The sequence below is a fragment of the Chiloscyllium plagiosum genome, chromosome 25 (assembly GCF_004010195.1).
Source record: "Chiloscyllium plagiosum isolate BGI_BamShark_2017 chromosome 25, ASM401019v2, whole genome shotgun sequence".
NCBI lineage: Eukaryota > Metazoa > Chordata > Chondrichthyes > Orectolobiformes > Hemiscylliidae > Chiloscyllium > Chiloscyllium plagiosum.
The window spans coordinates 51,731,899-51,750,884 of NC_057734.1; the positions used below are offsets into that span (position 1 = coordinate 51,731,899).

Consider the following 18,986-nt stretch of genomic DNA (forward strand, 5'->3'; position numbering starts at 1 on the left):
CAGTGCTTGGCAGGGTGGGGAATTATGCTGAATGAATACTTTGTGCCTGCTTTCTCAAAAAGGAAGAGTGATCCAGAGAGAGAAGTATGTGCAATGTTACATTGAATTTATGTATTGAGGGGAGTTATTAAAGGCTTTAACATCTTTGAAAATAGATAAGTCACAAGTCCCAGAAGAAATGTATCTCAATTTATGTTCTTGGACGCAAGAACAAAGAGATGGTGGAGCTTCTGTTCATTATTTTAAGATCTTTCTGGCTCAGAGTACTGGAGGACGGCTGATGTTACAGCATTGTTTAAAAAGGAGGAAAGGGATACCCTGAGTAATTTCAGGCCAGGCAGCTTACAAACATATAAAGCTGGACCAGAAGCAGACTATAGGTTGGGCAACTTCACACTTTTTTATGTAATGTACTCCATTTGTCATATAATTTCTTTGTTTAATTGCAGTAGGAGAAACTTAATGTCAAAATTCTGAGATACAGGATAAATACTCATTGTTAAAGACATGGATTAAATAAAGCATGAATTAGTTAAGGCCAATTAACAACTCACCCATGATTTTTGGGGGCATTAACAACAAGAGTTGGTAAAGTTGGCGCCCAATCGACTTATGTTATTACAGACGCCAGCAAGTACTTACTGAGTTAGATAATAAAGATGCATTGATGTCAGGTCAATCCTTATGATCTCATTGCATTCTATTCATTAGTGCAGGAAACTGAGTGCATCAGTCTCCGACAGATGCAGTATTTACTAACGATGGGAAAGCCTGGAGGAAATCCGTTTTATTAAAGTATTCCTTTATAAAAGAAAATAATGATCAACACCAAACCTCCTTTGATCTTATCATTGACTCAGAGACCCCTCCTACTAGACTACTTTCATGACATCAATTCCAGTAAACAGTGTGGTATGGCTCCAGTAAAGTGGCTTGTAGGCAAGCATGAAATCATCTGAATCCAGAGACCAGGTGACAGGCTGAGTATCAGAGGTCTAGACATGGGTGCCCACTGGCTAGCCAAGACTAGCTAACTATTCAGTGAGTTCACTGCCTGCAATTTTTTGGAGTCAGTTAATTTGCATAATTATTTACTGTTGTGTGACCAACTTTTTGGAAGCAACTTTTTAGTGGGTGGCACAGTGGTTAGCACTGCTGCCTCACAGCGCCAGAGACCCGGGTTCAATTCCCGCCTCAGGCGACTGACTGTGTGGAGTTTGCACGTTCTCCCCGTGTCTGCGTGGGTTTCCTCCCACACTCCAAAGATGTGCAGGTCAGGTGAATTGGCCATGCTAAAATTGCCCGTAGTGTTAGGTAAGGAGTAAATGTAGGGGTATGGGTGGGTTGCACTTCGGCGGGGCGGTGTGGACTTGTTGGGCCGAAGGGCCTGTTTCCACACTGTAAGTAATCTAATCTAATCTAATCTAATCTAATCTAATCTGTAAGTAATCTAATCTAATCAATTTGCAAGGTTGTTGGGTGAAAGAGATATGAGAAAAGAATTAATTGTGATTGAGAATAGAGTTTGCAGTCACATACAACTAAAACAACAATCATTGGATTTCTTTGTAGATTTAAGGGGTGGCACTCCAGGTTGCTTAATGATGACCCTATTCAAGGGATTCAGAATTAGTTATTTTTCGCATAGGAGTACAATGTTTTACTGGTGAGACTTCGAACAATTATGTCTTTTTTCTGACATTTTGAGCTTTACATTAAAAAGAGGCCATTGAGATCCTCAAACATATTCCACTATTGAACTATATTTTTGCCTTCATTTGCTCATCTCTGATCAGTATCCCTTGTTATCCAACAAATTAGGTATATTTGCGTGATGGACTGATCAGAATTCTATACCATATGGTGGATTGGCAAAGTTCCAGCAGATCCTTGGAGACTTAGACTTTACTCCGTACCAACATATCCAATAATCTACCCATCAATTTAACTGCTTTTCTACATTGACAGCAATGAACTGCTCACACTTTCTCTTCCAAGGCTTTCACTGTGCAATGCACTGTGTTCTTTATGTGCTTTTGGAATGTACAATTTTTTCTTTATTCCTTAATATTTAGCATTATTGAGTTTACATTTTCTGCCCCATTGCATAACCAGATGAACCCTTCACTAAATCTCATATCTCCCATCCATACTACCCTTTCTGCTTTAATAGTCACGTTGTATCCTGACCTCCTGTAGGGTTTTTAATAATCTCTTCTGTTGTGGTGCAACACTTTACTGAAGTATCTTGGAGCCACTAAAATACTCATTATTTTACTGCCTTCGTAATTCAAAATTTTACTGCAGAATAGCCATGATGTGGAGGTGTTGGTGTTGGACTGGGGTGGACAAAGTTAAAAGTTAAAAAAGTTACAAGTACAAGCTTTCGGAGCACGGCTCCTTCGTACAGGTAGCAGATAGTAACAGTAATGCCTAAGAAGCCCCATCTAAGTCAATATTTTAAAATATCACATCAAAATAATCAGCTAATTTCCTACAGCAAAAGGTAATAAGTAGTTTGGTCATATTTTAAAAATTAGAATACCCGTGGATTCTCTTTCCCACAAGATTACTTTCCAGTCTATGTGATCCAGCTAATTTCACTCAACCCTCTGTCACCTTGAACACTTGCTAATAGCTATTTAATGTGGAGGTCTGACTGCATTGATTCAGGTACAAAAAGAATGGAAAAATATTGGAAGAGAATGTATTAAACAACTAGCATTTGGTTCAGAGAAGATATGTAACAAAAGTATATTTCAGAACTAATTTATAAATTATAAATGCAAATATGCTTTTTTTCATGTTTTATAGGTCTTTAATTAGGCTTCAGCTGAAGCATTGAGAGAGATTCTGGGCACTTTACCCTAGGGATTATGTAATGCCTTGGAATTTACTGAAACTAAAATGGTGGCAGTGTCAAGAAATTTTGGTTGTGTTGATAAACTAAATAAGATGTGTTTGTTCTTAGAATAAGAGTATGTTAAGAGAAAATGTAACAGGCATTCAAAATTACAAATTATTTTAATTGGAGTAAATAGGATATAATCATTTTCAAGGTAGGAGGTCAATAACTAGAGGATGTGGATTTAAGCTGGTTAGTTTTTTTACTCCGTTGTAATTTTAAAATTCAACTCATACCACAAACATGGGAGTGGAAAGATCAGTGAGGACTGATTCAGTCATAATTTTCAAAAGGAAAACTTGCACGGCTGGGGAAACAACAAAGTTGAGTGGTTAATTGTTTAGCTCTGTTAAAGTACCAGTACTAGTACAAAAGGATGAATGGCCTTTTTTTTCTGTACCGTGGAGCCCTGTTACAATCATATACATCTTGGTGAAAGGATTGGTTCAGCTGTTGGTATAACTGGTACAGACATGGGTTAATGTGAAGCATGCATGCAGATAGTTCTGCATTATTTGCAAATCAGGTTTTAGATTAATTATGTCCATTACTTCAAAGTAATTGCTTCAGTGACATTTAGCAGCAACACTAGTACAGACTAAAAAGACACCATTAATCCTTGCTTCGTGCTAAGTTCAACTGATGCACTGATGAGCAATATTCCCTCTAAGGTATGTGGCTGCACAACAACCTGATGTTGGCATGTCAGCCTCTCTCTAAATTAAAGTGCGTGCATCACTGCACAAAGATTTCAGTGCCCATGCATGTTAATCAGCCATGCCCTGAAGAAGAAGAAGTTGGAGGGTACTTTGCTGATGATTCTCTGATCTAACCCAACACTTCCACGTTTGACCCGGGTGCTGTCTGTATTTGTGAAATTGCTTGGCCAGCATGAATGTTTAATGAACAGCAATTTCTTTCAACTAAATATTGGAAAAGCCAAAACTATAACATTTGGCCCCTGTCACAAATTTAGTTCCTTACCACTGTTTCTATGCTTGGTAGTTTGGGGCTAAATGTTGGGCTAAACTTCTGTTTTTTCCCTTGACCCCAAGATGATCTCTAGACCATATCTGCATAGTCCTCAAGATGGCTTGCCTTGAGGTAACTCTAACCTTGCCATACCTTTACCAAAACTAACACTCTCCTGATCAATCTTCCACCTATCTTGTTCAGCCATGAATACAGTGCTCACTGATATGCAGTGACCAGTTGTCCTAAAACATTGTTTAGTTAGAGCCCCTAGGCTGAATAACAATGGAGGAGACTGGCAGGACTGGTTGGGAGTTTCAGGTTAGTGATGTGTTTGCAGCGGAGGTTTTTGAATGTAGCAATTCATTTGTAGTTTTGGAATATCCTTTCCCTTTTTCTTTTCACACATTGAGGCATTTACACCCTGTGTTCCACAACAGGTACCTGGCCTCTGACATCCCCTTTTGGATCACTGGGAGGTGTTAAATGTGTCCAGAGTAACTTGCCTGTTCTTTTTATAAAAGGAACACCTTATCATTGCTCACTAACATTCTTGGGTAAGCTACTGGAGCAAAAGTATTTTGTGTCTGAGCTCTATATGCTGCAGTGGACTGATGCACCCATGTGTACTGCTAGGGCTCACCACAGTATTTCCAGACATTTCTGTTTTTATTCTTGATTGTTTTGCGATTTGTATTGTTTGACTCAAATTTCAGTGTACAAATGACTAAAACAGAAGAGCAGACTGTACCTGAAGTATTTAAGCAAGTCATCCATATTTTTACTCAATTCAGTGTCCAGAATCAAGTGGCAAAGTTTGAAGGTACATGTTGTGTTTTCACAGAGACATTCCATCAGTGGGCCAATATCAACACCAAAGACTCTGTCAACTCTAACAGACAAGAGACCAAGCTACACTGAAATTTCTGTTCCAGGTGAGTCAACTCTTGGTTTTGGAAAGTAGTACACAATTTTAAAGAATGTATCTTCCAATTTACTTGTAAATGCTGGGCCTTTAAATGAGCTTGTTGGTGTTGTTAGCCTTTCAAAAGGTTGAAGATTTGTATCTATCAGCCTATGAGGCGATAGGAGTGTCTTGACACACTACTTCCACTACACCACATGTCACAACATATATAAAAGTACTTATCCCAGTTACCAAGCTGACCAGTTAGATGCTTTGTCAGATTTTAAAAATCAATGTTACTCAACCAGGTGTTCCTTCTAGTAGAAGCACTCTTATTGGTTATTACCAAAATAAAACATATGCAGTCAGTAATGTAGAAGTATAAATGCTTGTTCCTTCTACATATCTCCAAACCACGCAAGAAAGCACACTAACACACTTGCTCTTCAGAAAAGGAGGAAAATCAAATTTCTCTGCAGAGATTGGCCTTCAGCAAAAAGAACAGTAGTTTATTCTTGAAGACAAAAGGAGTGAAGACAAAAGGCATAATGTGTTCTGGATGTGTTGCTCTAATGTTTCAGTACATGTGGTCAAGTCACTAATCACAAACTGTTGTCTCTGAAGTCTTGCGACCACAGCTTGCTCAAGAAATGCAATCGTAAGATATTTCCTCAATCGCTTTTATGAAAGGACAAGTAAATTTTACCAATCAACAGGAGGATTGCATTTTAAGAAATGAGACTGATCAGCTCGGAATCTTGTTCTTAGCAAGCTTTCCTCCAACTCACCATCTTATTAGCAACCTTCCATGAAATTGAACCAAATCCTCAAAGTAGTTAGTGTTCAAAACAGCAAAGTAAACAATTGTCACTAGTCATGTGATTTACAAGAAGCTTTGTTTATGAAGAACTTACAATGTCCGTGATTTATTTTGAGAAGCCATTTTGAGGTATTTCCAAAAATGATGAAATAAATTTATTTTGCACAGTGGGTTAAAGCTTAAGTCTCCAAGCACAATTAAATATAGACCATCTTTGTAACACAGTATGTAAGATAACTGAAATACAATCAGGCATATGTCAAATGCAGTGTTCAAACTGCCAACCTCAAAATCCTGTAATTAACTCAGAATTCTGATTCTAAGTTTGAGAACATTGAGTTCCCACTAGTTGCGTTTTCTCTCTGTCCTATACTTTGAGTTCACTTCTATAACAAAAACTTTTATGTGCACCTCTTTTAAACCAAATTTAAATTCTCAAATTGGACTGTTCATTGAATTATTAATCCTATGAAACTATACTCTGTTGACATTTGCCTTGCCATTGTATCCACTGATTTGTTTACTCACCAAATTCCTGTAGTATCTTCCTTTATTGATGATTTAACATATCCTGTCTGATGGTGCTGTATTAGAACGTATCATTGGAGGTGATGGAGTAGCTATATTCCAGATGATCCAAGTTCTTCTCTTCTGTTATGTATTCTTGAAGATGTTAGACCAATTTATGGCGAGTGATAGTAAAATAACCTATCCACTGAGATGGCGATAGTAAGGACTGCAGATGCTGAAAGTCAGAGTCGATAAAATGTAGAGCTGGAAAGGGACACAGTATCAGAGGATCAGGAAAGTCAGTGTTTTGCGTCAGGAACCTTCAGCAGGAGATGTTTCTTTTTTGGAAATGAATGCTTTGTATTATGTATACTAGCTCCCATTTTTCCCGTTTACTATTCATTAGATATTTATTAAAAAACGACTACCTGTCACTGCTAACAGTCCCTGTAGACCATCATGTCTCCTATGATCCTGAACCTTTTGTATAATCACCACTAGATGTTTGTACCTGAACGGTAACGATTCAATATCTCTAACAAAGCAATTTATTTAATCTAACATTACCTTTCACTTTGCTGCCACTCTTCACTATAGAAGATACTGTTAATATATTTATTTATAACTAAATAATGACATGAAAAACTGCAATGGAGCCAGAACCTTTTGTATACCCATTCAGTGACAGTTGAATAGCAATTTAATAAGACAGCTGCATTCTTGTGGTGAATGAACATTAGTCCCCAGTGTAACAGAGTTTTTAATCCCAGTGGAGATGTGCTGTCTCAACTCAAGCCAAATGGAAATCATCCATTAGTTTTCAACTAGGTGTATCATCTTAAATATTACACTAGCAATGCACATTCAGGTAATATGCTTCATTTGACTTTGAATTATTACACTGAAACAAAACTGCACAGCTTGAGGAAGTAAGTTTTTTTTTTATCGAATGTTATCGAATACAGTTGGCATTCTTTGTTGATTTCCTTTGATACCCGCACATCCTAACAGACATACGAACAAGGAGCAAGAGTAAGCCATTTGATTCTTCTCCGCTGCTCTGCCTTTCAGTAAGATCATGGCTGATCTGATTTTTAACCTCAACTCTACATTTTTGCATATTCCTTAATCAATAATTTATCGACCTCAGCTTTAAAAATATTTAAGGTTCTGCATCCACTGCCTCTTGCGGAAAAAAAATTCCAAAAGCACTCAAACTTCTAAGAAAAAAGAGGTTCATCACTTGTGTTTTAAATGGCAGCCCCTTATTTTTAAACAATGACCTCCAGTTCTAGATTCATCCATAAAAGGAAATATCCTTTCTGCATCCATCCAGTCAAGCCCCCTTAGGACCGTTTATGTATCGATTAAGTTATCTCTGACACTTCCAAGCTTCAGAGGATACAGATTAGCCTGTCTAACATTTCCTTAAAAGGCAATCCACTCAGGTATAGTGTATATGTGTGGTACAGATCTTGAAGCTTTGCTTTAATGATCTCTGCACTATACCACTATGCTAAAAAATCAGGTTTGGCCTTTGCCAAATTCTGAAACTCTTTCCAGTCCTTTTCAGTTCCCTAGAGTATTCATGTATGTCATTGTTATTACACCATGGAAGGAAGCCATTCACTCTTTAAGTCCATGCTGACTCTGTAAAACAACCCAATCAATGACAGAATGGTTATAGCCCAGAAAGAGACTATTTGGCCCATTGTGTTTATACTACAGACACTCCAAAAGAGCAGGAAACCAGTCCAAATATTTCCAGTTATAATTTCATATCGGTGGGGCCACTCTTGTGAATCTTTCCTCCACTTTAATTTACCCTAAAGTGCAGTGTCCTGAATGGAAACAGTACTTTATAACTGGCACGGTGGCTCAGTGGTAAGCAGAGCTGCCTCACAGCGCCAGGAACCCATGTTCGATTCTAGCCTTGGGTGACTGTGTGGCATTTGCATGTCTGCGTGGGTTTCTTTCAGATGCTCTAGTTTCCTCCCGCAATCCAAAGATGTACACTTTAGGTTAATTGGCTGTGCTAAATTGCCCATAGTGTTCGGGGATGTGTAAGTTAGGTGCATTAGTCAGGGGTAAACGTAATGTGTTTGGGTGGGATACTGTTCGGAGGGTCGGTTTGGACTTGTTGGGCCGACTTGTTTCCACATTGTAAGGATTCTAAGATTTTGGGACCAAAACAGCATTTTCCGGTCCTTATTCTGTTGCTGATGGGAATAGCTCTTCTTTGTTTACCTTATCCAAACCTACCATAATCTTGTATACTTCTATCAAATCTCCTTTCATCTTCTTCAACAGCCAGAGTTTCTCTTCTAGCTAAATTCTCGTGTCCCTGGAACCATCCATTAAATCTCCTCTGCAACCTTTTCAAGGAATCTCACATTTTTAACATGCAGTGACCACAACTGAAAACAATACTCTAGTTGTAGCAGAAACAGATATTTATCGAGGTTTATAACTCAGCATAATTCTAAAATACTACAGATGGCTAAAACAGAAAAAGCTGGAAATGCTAAGCAGGATTGGCAGCAGCTATGGAGAGAGAAACAAAGTTAATATCAGGTTGTCACTTTTCACCAGAACCTCAGCATAACTTTAGTGCTTGGGAATTGAATAGCTCTGTTAGTGAAGCCCAATATCTCAAGTACTGTCCCAAAATGTCCTGTCACCTTCAGAGGTTGTAGAAAATTCTATGTCAAAAATCACTGGCCCAAGCATTGAACTTCAGGAACACACTTTCCTTTTCCCAGTGTGAAAAACAGCCCTTTGTCACAATTCACTGTTTTCTGAATTTAAAGCCAACTTTTTTTTTAAACAAAGCTAACACTGACCTCTCATTCCATCTATTTCAATTCTTTTAACCAGTCTTTTATATGCTATTTTGTCAAATGCTTTCTTAAAATCCATATAGTCAACATCAACTGTATTACCTTCATCAACCTTCTCCATTATGTCGACAAAAAGTTTAATTAAATTAGGAGAGTAAAGTCTGTCTTAGAAAGTTGTATTCGTATGAGTATAGTATCCTGTACTGCAAGAGGTTGTATTTAATTTGTATGTTACTAGTTCGATTGTGGCTGAAGTGTGGTATCTAATTATAGGCATCACACTTTAGAAAGGGTGCAAATGGGAGAGGTACAGAAAAGATTTAAAAGATTGATTCCAGGGAGAAGGAACTTTGGGTATGAAAATTCATTGGAGAGTTCAAGTTTTTCTCCCCATTGGACAAGAGAAGGCAAAGCGGAGATTTTCTAAGAGATAATCAAAATCAGGAGGGGTCTGGGTGGATTGGATACAGTTAAACTCTTCTCTTTGATGGAAGGATCAATGATAAGAGGGCACAGATTTAAAGTAATTAACAAAAGAAATCAAAGTGATGTGAAGAAAAACGTGTTCAGGTGGTTAGGAGCTGGAAAGCACTGCCTTACATTGTGGTGGAAGGAGACTTAACTGAGACTTTCAAGAGGAGTTAGACTTTAGATTAGATTAGATTCGCTACAGTGTGGAAACAGGCCCTTCAGTCCAACCAGTCCACACTGACCCTCCGAAGAGTAACCCACCCTGACCCATTTCCCTCTGACTAATGCACCTAACACTATGGGCAGTTTAGCATGGCCAATTCACCTGACGTACACATCTTTGGACTGTGGGAGGAACCCCACGCAGGCACAGGGAGAATGTGAAAACTCCACACAGATAGTCGCCCGAGGCTGGAATCAAACCTGGGACTCTGGTGCTGAGAGGCAGCAGTGCTGACCACTGAGCCACTGTGCCAACTTAACTACAAAGGAAAAATATAGATTAATATCAAGTGAGTTCGCATTTAAAGAATGACATGATGCAGACAGTTAAAAATCACACAACATCAGGTTATAGTCCAACAGCTTTATTTAGAAACACTAGCTTTTGGAGCACTGCTCCTTCATCAGGTGGTTGTGGAGTATAAGATTGTAAGACACAGAACCTGGAGCTTGGGTTCATGCCACATTACAGGTGACCTCATTACACGCACATACACACATGCGCACGCACATTCCTCCAGACCTGTGCTGTCCTCCAGACCCATACACTCATACAGACCCTCTCTCATACACTGACACATACACTTCCACACTCAAACACGCACCCTCTCACAAACTTATACCCCTTTACACTGACACTCACTCATATAACCCCTCACCTCCCTCCAAGGCCCCAAAGGAAACTTCCATATCCGCCACAAATTCACCTGCACCTCCACACACATCACCTATTGCATCCTCTGCACCCGATGTGGCCTCCTCTATATTGGGGAGACAGGCCGCCTACTTGCGGAGTGTTTCAGAGAACACCTCTGGGACACCCGGACCAACCAATCCAATCAACACTTCAACTCCCCCTCCCACTCCACCAAGGATATGCAGGTCTTTGGACTCCTCCATCGCCAGACCACAACAACATGACGGTTGGAGGAAGAGCGCCTCATCTTCCGCCTAGGAACCCTCCAACCACAAGGGATGAACTCGGATTTCACCAATTTCCCCATCCCCCACCTGTCTCAGTCAAATCCATCAAACTCAGCACCACCTCCCTAACCTGCAATCTTCTTCCTGACGTCTCCGCCCCCACCCCAGTCTGACCTATCACCCTCACCTTGACCTCTTTCCACCTATCGCTTTTCCAACGCCCCTCCCCCAAGTCCCTCCTCCCTACCTTTTATCTTAGCCTGCTGGACACACTTTCCTCATTCCTGAAGAAGGGCTTATGCCCGAAACGTCGATTCTCCTGTTCCCTGGATGCTGCCTGACCTGCTGCGCTGTTCCAGCAACAAAATTTTCAGCTCACACACATATACACACTCTCACAGACACTCATACCCCCTCCGCCCCACACACACACACGCACACACACGTTTGAGGGGTGACTTCGTACTTGCAGAATTACATTCTACTTTGCTCAAAAACTGCATGAATCCACATAAGATTGTGTAAATCCGTTTTTTAGATTAGAATCAGTCTGACCATTGTGGCGCACGCAGTCTCACACAGGGCACCTCACCTTCAATGCATTATCTGGGCTGACATGACACCAGTTGTTAAAAGTTCACTTGAGAATGTAACTTAAAAAGTGTTGCGACTTAACAAATGAAAGAACTGAAACCAACATGGTATTCTAAAAGATGAGAGACTTAACAAATAACCCAGGTCTTTTTCAATGTATAATTTCAGTTACATCATACTGTAAACTTTTGCTATAGATTCTGTGTCTTACACTCTTATACTCCGCAACCACCTGATGAAGGAGCAGCGCTCCGAAAGGTACTGCTTCCAAATAAACCTGTTGGACTATAGCCTGGTGTTGTGTGATTTTTAACTTTGTACACCCCAGTCCAACACCGGCATCTCCAAATCATGACGCAGACATGATTACCAACTGGCCTCCTGCACCACAAAAATTCTTTAATTCTGTACACTCTCCTTTAGCAACACACAGTAAAAGAATGGAACTCAAAAATGCTTCTTACAAAAAAAAGTCCTTTGATTTCATTTCCTAATCATCATCTTCACCAACAAAGCCATGGACACCCTTACCCATTCTCAGACCGCTGCTAGATGTGTCACAAAGTGGTTCAGTAATAGTGGCTCAGTGGGATCTCTTCTTTGCCCTCACCACCTCATTGTAGATTATCTGTACACCACATCCTGCATTTGAGACTGTTGAGGATGACAACTGGGACGGGAATCCTATGGCAAATTTGTAGCACTTTGTGAATGTGCAAGTTGAAAATATGATTTCAGGTAGCACTCCATGGCTGATCTACTGCATCACCGAGCAGGTATTTTTCCCTGCTGCTGTTGAGACACTGGAGAATCACCAAAACTTGAATAAGAGCAGATTCACAGTGCTCTTTGTAAATCATCTGATTTGTTCATAACCCAAAAGTAGTCCATGACACAAGAATTAGGAAGAACAGAGTTTTGCAACAGCAAAGTATGGTACTTGAAAACATTGAAAAGCATTAGGTAGACTGGAGAATTGCATATGTTACACACTTGTTTAAGGAGGAGCTAGACTGCTTCTTTGGCATATGTCGCAAAATTTTAAACTTTAATACAAGTGCTTTTACCCAGGCCACCTCACCACTTAGATTAGATTAGATTACTTACAGTCTGGAAACAGGCCCTTCGGCCTAACAAGTCCACACCGCCCTGCCGAAGAGCAACCCACCCATACCTCTACATTTACCCCTTACCTAACACTACGGGCAATTTAGCATGGCCAGTTCACCTGACCTGCACATCTTTGGACTGTGGGAGGAAACCGGAGCACCCGGAGGAAACCCACGCAGACACGGGGAGAATGTGCAAACTCCACACAGACAGTCGCCTGAGGCGGGAATTGAACCTGGGTCTCTGGCGCTGTGAGGCAGCAGTGCTAACCACTGTGCCGCCCATAAACTATTCATCTGCACTTGTACTGATTCTGAACTTGGACCAACATAATCCCACTTTTGTCTCAGTGGAATTTTTTTCTTCCTTAAACGAACAAGGTTGCAGGTGATTTTTCTCTTGAGGCTGAATGGTTCCTGTTTGTACATGATTGTCAAGCTTCTATTAAACATTGATGTGGCATTGTCAAAAGTTATTTTAACCTTGATAAACTTATTTTTATGATATCAATTCTTTCATCCTTCTCTGCTTTGGCATCAACTAAGGTGAGACCTGTCGAATTGGGGCATTTTGCTCATGCTAATGGATCCAAAGTTATCGTGAATTCAACTGTAAGAGAAATTCTACACTTGGGGTTTTTGAAATGAGATTCAGCTTATCACTATCTTGAAAGAATATCATTAGCCTTCTCTGTGCTTAAGGATTGACAATTTATAGCATTAGTTGGAATAAACACCTGAAAAGTAAAGTGACAGGAATCCATTTGCCTTTACTGTGGTTATGCACAGATGAAATAAAACAATCTCAAGCATTGTTTTGAGCGTATTAGTTGCAGGTGTCTTATTTAAGATTTATGCACAAAGCAGTTTCACATAACACTTACAATACTAGTAGTCAACTTTTGAAAGCTGCATTTACTGGTAATGTACTGATGACACTCCATGGGTAGAATCTTCCCAGCCCCTGAACAATATGTGTACTGGCAAGAAAATTTCAAAAATCTGATGAGATGTTCAGTGACAATTGGGTTAAAAAAGTTGCATAATGCAACTAAATCCTGAAGTCAAGATGGATTTTCATTGTGAGCAGCAAGAGGCCTGTTAGCATGAATTATCATCCGCCTCATCACCTAATCTTATCTTTTGATATGCAGGTTCCCATTCCCACCAGATAGAATTAGGTGATGAGAATTCTTGACATGAAAGTCTGAGCAGATGCTTGCTGACTCCAGCTCACTGCCTGCTCTCTCTCGATTTCCATCTTTTCTCACAATAAAAATGTCCCAAGCTTCCAGTTGCCTACCACTTTCACATGCCACCGTGTTCCCATGTCAACAGTTCTCCCAGTGCTGTTGCAGTGCTGCAGCAAGAAACACCATCTCATCTTCTGCCTAGACACCTTACAACCTTCAGGATTCAACATCCAAGTTCAATCATTTCAGAGCATTGATACTCTCTTCCTTGTCAATTATCTGTTCCACAATCTTAGGTCCAGACATGATATAGGTTGCTTTAGTACAGCCATCTCATTTTCAATACTAATGGTACCCATTATCTAGTTTCTCTTCCCTGGCCTACTATCAGCTATCCCTTTATCTACTGATCATTTCTCTCTCTCTGTCTCATCTCTCTCTGTCTCAGCTTTCTGTCTCTCTGCCTCGGTGCGCGCGTGCGGTGCTCTTTTTCGGCTCTCTGTCCACCCACCTGCTGACTCCTTTCCTTCCAATGCTGAAATCAGCATAAATATCAACTTTACCTTTATGCTTCTAGTTCTGAAGAGGGGTCACATGACACATCTTAGATCGGTCCAGAAGATTCAGTCACTTGGGATCCATGGTGAGGTGTTAAGTTGGATAAGAAAAATTGACTTGCTCACAGAAGATGGAGAGTAGTTGTGGATAGGTGTTTTTATGACTAGAGGTCTGTGACCAATAGTGTTCTGCAGCAATCAGTACTGTTGTTTGTATAACGTGTAATATAAATGATTGAATGAAAATATATGCAGTCTAAGTTTGCAGACAACATGAAAATTGGTGGAGTTGTGGATAATGAGGAAGGTTGTCAAAGAAAACAGCAAGTTATAAATCAGTTAGAAAATTGGGTGGAGAAATGGCAGATGGAGTTTAATCTGGAAAAATGTGAGGTTTAGGAGGTCAAACGCAAGAGGAAAGTTACAAGTTAATGGTTGGATCCTGGGAAGCATTGATATCCAAGTCTTGAGGTCCAAGTCAGTTGCTCCCTGAAAGTGACCACCCAAGTGGATAAGATGGTAAAGAAAGCATATGACATGCCTGCCTTCCATCAGTTGGTGCATTGTGCATAAGAGTTGGCAAGTCTTTTAATAAGTTAGGCCATATTTGGAGTATGGTGTGCAGTTCTGGTGACTAGACTGTTGTAAGGTTGTGGCAACTTTGGAGAGCGTGCAGAAGTCATTTGATACCTCAACAAATGAGTCAACAGGATAACGATGTGACTCGAAGTGGGTCCACCTGTAAAGCATGTAAGACAACACTTTTTATTGTCCCTCTCTACATGCGACAGTAATAAATCAAATCAAAACAAATCTTAACAGTACCGAGCAGAGGAGCACATGAGGAATATAACCTCAGTTTTGCCCTGCTGATCATTTAAAAGAATTCTACTTGAGTATGCCCCTAAAGAGTTGGCTTATCTGCATCGAAATTTATTTTATTACCGTCCTGACATAAACCAAGGGAAAGAGTACCTTAATGACTACTGATGCTTAATAGACGAGGCTTCTTTTAAGGTGAACAGTTGTTAATCTCAACCATTTCACCTTTTCAAAACGTTTGCACCAAGTTTGTGTTTTTGCGCAAGGGAAAATATTCCTCATTTCATTCTCAGCTACAGCAATGTTTAGTGCCACGACTTTGTGAGTATTTGAAGTAAATCAGAAATGGGAATGAACTATGAAAATCCTGATGAAGTAATTGCCCGACATTGAACACATTATCCCATTAATAAGAAAAAAGGGAGAAACTACTTCTGTGCTGTTTATTTAGGGATGACAATCAACCACTGGGTAAAGAAGACGGACACAATAGTTTCCCTGCTCCTCCTTAAATAGCCATGGAATCTTGTGCAGCCATCTGAGGGGGTAAATAGTATCTGTTTCATCCAAAACACAGCCCCTTCAATAATACAATATTCCCTCAGAATTGTGTTAGAATATCAGCCGAAATTTCCTGAAGTGAGTCTCAATCCACAACCTTCTATCTCTAACTTCCCCAGCTGACACAAAGGCAATTGAAAAGAATATTGCAGGTTGAATTCATTAAAAATAAAGCTTTGCATTTATATAGCACTTTTCACAATTCTCAGAAGTCCCAAATTGCTTTATGAAGTGCTTTTAACATGGAGTCATTATTGTAATGTAGGAAACATAGTGATGATTTTGCTTACAAGATTGCTGCCACGTTGTGTGTTTACCTCTTATATCTATCAAAGAAACTGCGAGTCGACTCTTAATAATAATAAATGGTAATATTTATTTAGTTGACACAATATTATAATAATAAAATATTCTACAAACTGTCAATTTACACTGTAAATCTAATCAAATATAATGCACTTTAACGTAACTCTGGATGATCCTATGCCACCACACTAGATCTTGGCCTTAATCCACATGGTGATGATTGACTGGTCTTCTCCCGGTAGTCCCAAGGGACTCAGTCATTGGTCTCAAGTTATCGCCCCTGAGGGTGGTGTTGCAGTGATTCTCATACTCAAGTCTTTGCTCCTTTTGAGTGGGTCTTCGATGTATACCAATAGATTGATCAGGACTCAATCACCCTGATTGATCAGATCCAGCCAGGCATTGATGTGTTGATGGCAGAGTGGTCCTTAGGCATCCATTCCTGAAGGTGTTGGGAACACGCAGGTCAGGTGTGAGGTCACTCTTTCCAAATAAGAGTGTGAGGCGCCCCTGTGTCTGGTAAACAGCTTGATGTTTCTGATTGTCCTGGGGATGGTGTTCAGGTCAATCCATTCAGTTCAATTTCAAGTGTATATTGTATTGCTTGCAGCTGCTGAGTCAGTTGTAAACTGTCTGTAGCTGCAGCCTGTCTGTATTGTGCAGCACGTTTATTCTAGAATCTTTAAGCACAGTCACTTTTGGCCAAGGCTTGTCTCGATCTCCCAGTATGCCTTATTTATTGTCCATTTATCATAAGTCCATCATTTTGAGCAGCCGACCAGTCACAGTCCTTCCTCTTGATCCTGAACAGCAAGTCTAATGGATCACATTATCACAGATCAATTTCCATGTGGTGATTACGTGATCATCTCGGCTCAAGCAAAGCTCAACATACACTTGAACAGGGGCCTCTTGAGGAAGGACTTACGCCTAAAACATCAACTCTCCTACCTCTCGGAATCTGCCTGACCTGCTGTGCTTTTCCAGCCCCACACTTGCTGAGTACAAATGAACCAATATTCTGGAATAATTTTCTACAAACAACGTGATAAACTAATATTTACTAGGCTAAACAAATATGTACAAAGTCGCTATAGCATTTAATAAGCTCGAGGAAAATGTGAATTGAGTGAGGTCTCCAGGTTCAGTCTTTGTGACAGTTCTTTTTTCCACTGGGCAAGTTTTACAATGAGGATGGTGAGGCAACCAGGATTAACAACACAGACAGATGTGACCTAGGAATGGATCTGTAAGTTGGAGCCCCACTCCCAGAAATCCTCCCACCAAGTCATAACTTTAATCTAACTTCCCCTTGTGATGATGATGCTCCTTTAACAAAATTATGTTGCCCTTAGTTTTTTTTTCAGGTGGTCATAAAAACACCGGTTCTGAAAAGTCTGGGGTTGGATGGGTTTTAGGGCCAATTTGATTATAGCTAACAGGTACTGCCTCAGTCAAAAGGATTCCAAGTTTAAAACAAAACACTTATACAATGAAAGGGGAGTGGGCAGTTCTCCCAGCTTGGTTTTTCTCTGTCGTCCTACTCTAGATTTTGCTTTAATCGACATGGCATTGATCATCTGGTCTTCTCCCGGTAGTCCCACTCTTCAGTGGTTGGTCTCAAGGTACCACTCCTGCGGGCAATTCTTATACTCAGGAGTCTTTGCTCCTTTTGGGAGGGTCTTCAATGTCTAGCAATAGATTGATCAGGGCTCCAATCACCCTGATCAATCAGACCCAACCAGGCATTGACATGTCGATGGCACAGTGGACTTTGGGCTTCCATTCCTGGAGATGTTGGGAGCACGCAGGGTCAGGGAGCCCTTTCCAAATAAGGGCGCAAGGTGTCCATGTGACTGGTAAACAACGTTTGATTGTCCTGGCAATGGCATTCAGCTTAATCCATTCAATTCACATTCAGATGTGTTTTGTATTGTCTGCAGCTGTAATTGTAAGCTGTCTGTCTGTAGCTGCAGCCTGTCTGGATTGTGCAGCATGTTTATTCTAGAGTCTTTGAGCACAGTCACTTTTGGCCAAGGCTTGTCTCAATCTCCCAGCATGCCTCATTTATTGTCCATTTATCATAAATCCATCATTTTGAGTGGCCCATCCGGCCACGCCACACAAACAACATGATGCTAAATAATCTGGTTGTGGTATTGATTGAGGGAACATGTGGAGAACTCATTTTCTCTTCTTTGACGCAGTGTCATGATACTTGAATGTGGAGACAGGGCCTCTGTTTAATGACTTACCAAAATCAGCATCTCTGACAAAGTTGCACACTCTCAGTATTGCAATGTCAGCCTTGAGGTTTGTGCTTGAGCCCTGTCGTGGAAATCTAACTGGGCACCATTTGACTTAGAGGTGAGAGTGGTACCCACAGTTGTCATCATGATAAGCTACAGTAGCAAGAGGTCCAACATTGGATATTCAAAAAAATTGGACAAATACAAAACATAAGCTGTTGGAGGTGATCAGATGTTCAGTTAAAAAAAAACTGTCAACGCATAACCGAGTCATCCAGCTCTGGAACAGAGGGGACCCTGTGTGTGCCAAGTGCACAGCCTCTTCCCACTCTCCTCACTAATGACTTTGTACAGACAATTTTGCAGAACATCGAAGAGAGAGGATCCTGTGATATGTATGCACTTCTTTGGAAAAATGTAGCAACTTTCACAGTTTGCATTGGAATGGCATGAAAGTGGAGCACCATAAGGAGCAGGACTATAGTTAAAGCTACAACAGAGTTATTTGGCAAAGCAGTCACCTAAGTGGAATTTACTGTCTACAGTGTAGTGTAGAATGAAGCCAAATCATAAATGCTAGATTGGAGAAAACGCTATCACTTGGGAAATGTCTGTTCGTTCAGAGTGGTAATAATAATGTAACTCCGTGGTTTAAGAAGCCAGGAAGTTATAGGTCTTTAATGCTATTATTAGTTTTGGCTCAGTTATTGTAGTCTGTTTTTACAGAATGAGTAACTGATCATCTGTAGAAATTAGAGGGTCATCGTGAATCTACAAGGAAAATTTGAATCTAACAAATCTAAATGACCGCTTTTCCAAGAGGTAACTACATTTCTATGAATGCAGTTTATAATAACTTCCAGAAGGTGCTCAAAGTTTCAAACTAGAGACTGTTAGAATTAAAACCAATGAAATTATAGACAAATTATTGACCTGAGCAGATTGTTGTCCAGATAGTAGAACACAGAGCCGGGATAATAGAATTGGAAAGAAATGACTAATGGTGTTCTAACAGAATCAGTGC

General features: G+C 40.2%; 1 protein-coding gene across 5 annotated transcripts in view; it reads left to right on the forward strand.

Annotated features, from left to right (window-relative positions):
• The window catches only part of specc1la (sperm antigen with calponin homology and coiled-coil domains 1-like a), a 294,908-nt gene that overhangs the window by 137,080 nt on the left and 138,842 nt on the right, over window positions 1-18,986 (forward strand). For all 5 annotated transcript variants that reach the window (XM_043716192.1, XM_043716191.1, XM_043716194.1 and 2 more), the window contains one exon: window positions 4,722-4,812. In XM_043716192.1, the coding sequence (XP_043572127.1) occupies window positions 4,722-4,812 (91 nt within the window). The remainder of the gene's footprint in view (window positions 1-4,721; window positions 4,813-18,986) is intronic.